The 2987-nt window shown below is 46.4% G+C and overlaps 1 protein-coding gene across 2 annotated transcripts in view; it reads right to left on the reverse strand.

Annotated features, from left to right (window-relative positions):
• VAC14 (Vac14, PIKFYVE complex component) overlaps positions 1-2987 on the reverse strand; it is a 267959-nt gene that overhangs the window by 144148 nt on the left and 120824 nt on the right. For both annotated transcript variants that reach the window (XM_019505828.1, XM_019505829.1), the window contains one exon: positions 669-819. In XM_019505828.1, the coding sequence (XP_019361373.1) occupies positions 669-819 (151 nt within the window). The remainder of the gene's footprint in view (positions 1-668; positions 820-2987) is intronic.

Here is a 2987-nt window from a genome sequence, read left to right on the forward strand (position 1 = left end):
AAAAGGTGGCTGAGGAGATTTTTTTCCACTACTGAGGCAGCTGTTTGCAAGCATTTGGGGAAACAGGAATTGGGGAGGGTAACAGGGACAAGTGACTTTATAGGCACCCGCATCGCTAGGGACCTTTGTGCCAAGTGACATGAGCACATGACCATTTACAGAGAAAGGAGAGACAGCCCCCCCATCCCATCCGTCATTCTGAGAAATTTACAAGCAAAGAGCAACACGAAAGATGTCCATTTGCCTATGAGAAGCATGAACATTAAGATTTCCTCTTCCCCACGTGTGTGAAAGCTTCACCTATCACTGGCTCTTGGGCAAAAAAACCCATTGATGTGTGACAATAATAGGATCAGGATCCTGATTATGAACTGGTGTGTGTGCATTTGGCATTAACTGGTGGATTATTTTTGTGGTTAAGCTTTGCAGGGTAGATGGATCTCAAGCGTTCTGAAATTTACCCTGGATAAACACCCAAACACCCAAGTGATAGTGACGGGGGTTGGAACGGATCTACAGGTTTGTTATTGCTGGAGAGTCCTTTCTCCCTGCTTAACCAAACCTGACAGGTGCCACTTGGCATCAAGGGAGAGGAAGTTATTTGGTAGCAAAAGGACACTTAGCAAGTTAGATCACTGTTAGCAAGGTGCAGCATGGAATGCACTTACCAGAGGTGCTCAGCTGGCTGGGTTTGATGGGCACATGTAGCTCTGATTGGCTGGACTGCATGTCTGAGCCTTCATACGGCCCATGTCCTTCCGTTTGGCCTGCAGGAGAAGATGCAATCTCAGCCAACACTTCTAGGTCCTTCAAGATAACCTGGAAAGAGGAAGAGATCACATAAGGCGAGCAATGACAATGCAGCACAGAGTTCAGAGGCAACCGCAGATTTATTTTCATTTAAAAAGACTGACAGGCAGCGTGTTCAGAAAGGCCAACACTAATTCTTTCAACATGAATGAAGTGGAAGTGGGGAAGACCAGAATTGTTACAATAAAGTGGCTGATCAGATCAGAGTGAAGTTCTAGGCCCAACTGTGAGGGAGACAGCTGAGGAACAGAAGAGGCAAAATCTCTGCTAAGCTGTAGGAGAGCAGATGAACATTTAACTTAACCCAAACTGTGTATGACAACTAGCACTAGCTCAGTCAGAAGTTGCTGCCACTCCATGCAAGGGACATCTGGGAAAAGCCAATGATTTTTCTCCTTAGCTTCACTTAATTGTATTGAACAATTTAGATAAATTGGGTAACTGAACTAGACACTTCCCCCACCTGCAATGGATATTGTGATCTAACCTGAAGACAGCAGGGAAACGAGGGAAACTGGGCTGGGAATTTCCATCCATCCCATAGCCTGTTCATGCAGTTCAGCTACTCTTGAAATTTTACAGACTGTTTTCATATAAAGAGATTGCAGCCATTCGATCTGCAAAAAAATCTGCCCAGCATGGGCTAAAGCAAAGCTGAGCAAGTGAAACAGCTTCAAGAGCTAGGAACTACAGCACTGTGGGTCAACTAATCAACTCCAAAACCTAGTTACTACCTTTTAAAAAGGCTACACTACTTCACTGCTGACAGCCTTCTCACATATGGACTACTCCACACATTTTAAATGGACTTCAGGCTGGAACAAGGCTGCAACTTAACATTGAAACAGGCCTGAATATTCAAATGACTGCCACAGCATTTTTTCCTATGCAGCTAACCTTCCTTTTCTTTGCTTAGCCACTTTATACCACCACTGAGTTAATTTGGGAAATAACCTGCGATGTTATAGAGCCACTCTAGAAAACCACACTGTCCCAACCAATTGCAGTGGATCCTCCCTCACCCAAGTGCTCTCACCTCTTGATATTGCATCATTCAACATACCAGAGACATGCAGGGCATGGAAGTGGCCAGCTAGACTAGCCATTGACCAGGACTAGATCTGCTGTAAAGCCAAGCACACTGGTTTTGTGGAGAGAAGATCACATGCCTTTCCCCCCAAGTGTGGTACTGCAAACACTTGCCACTTCTTTTTGCCAATATTACAAATTATTTGGCAGTTCGCTTAAAGCTTCAGCTGCTGAACTCATATGATTAGGCAGGATTTCAATTTTAAGTTAAAAAGCAACTGCCTAGCCTTCATAGCTGTGAGCATAACCCTTAAACTGTTAGAAGAGATCCAAAATTGATTTTTAAACAATGATTTAAGCTGCCAGAATGTCTGAATACTTGGGGTTGGTAATCCAATACCCCAAAGAGCTCAAACAAAGCCTCATGCCATCCACCAAGCTCCTATAATCACCACCCAAGCTCTTGATCCCCATTTCACAGTTACAGAAGACTAGGGGATAGGAATCAAGTGACTTGCACAGAGTCAGGAAGAGAATCCAGTTCTGACTCCCCCTCCCCCTCCCCACCCCATTCACACTCTGTGCTCCTTCCTCTTCTTGACCACCCCCAGCCCCCAATGGCTGCCCCACCTGGCCCCAGCATCCTGGTACTTTAAAAAAAGCCCTGCACTCACTAGCTTCTGCCAGGCCGGGGGGGGTGGGGGGGGGCGGCAATCCCTGCTGCCCCCCACTGCCCCGCTCTGCATGTGGGGGCTCTGCCACGAGCCCCCATTGTCATATCCTGCTGCACTGAAGTGAACTGTAGTCTACAAAAAGCCAGGCTGAAGCCCTTCCCATTTAACACTCAAATCCGTTCCGAATCACACCAACTGAACACAACTCAATCGTTCTAAAAACCGTACTGACTGAACAGACAGAACTCAATTGTTCTGAACACTACATATGGTGCTGAGCATCCTTCATCCCAAACTCTCACCCTGGGACTTCAGATACTCCCAAATCCATTGGCAGGCATCCTACATGCAGGCCCTAGCTTGGAGGTCTTGAGATTTGGATGCCCGCAAGACTTGATCCGAGCCAAAAGGCCAAGACTTCCACCTGGGAACAAGACACACACACACACACACACACACACACACACACTGTAA

The sequence above is a fragment of the Gavialis gangeticus genome, unplaced genomic scaffold (genome assembly GCF_001723915.1).
Source record: "Gavialis gangeticus isolate Ggan-Ray unplaced genomic scaffold, GavGan_comp1, whole genome shotgun sequence".
In the NCBI taxonomy this organism is placed as follows: Eukaryota; Metazoa; Chordata; order Crocodylia; family Gavialidae; genus Gavialis; species Gavialis gangeticus.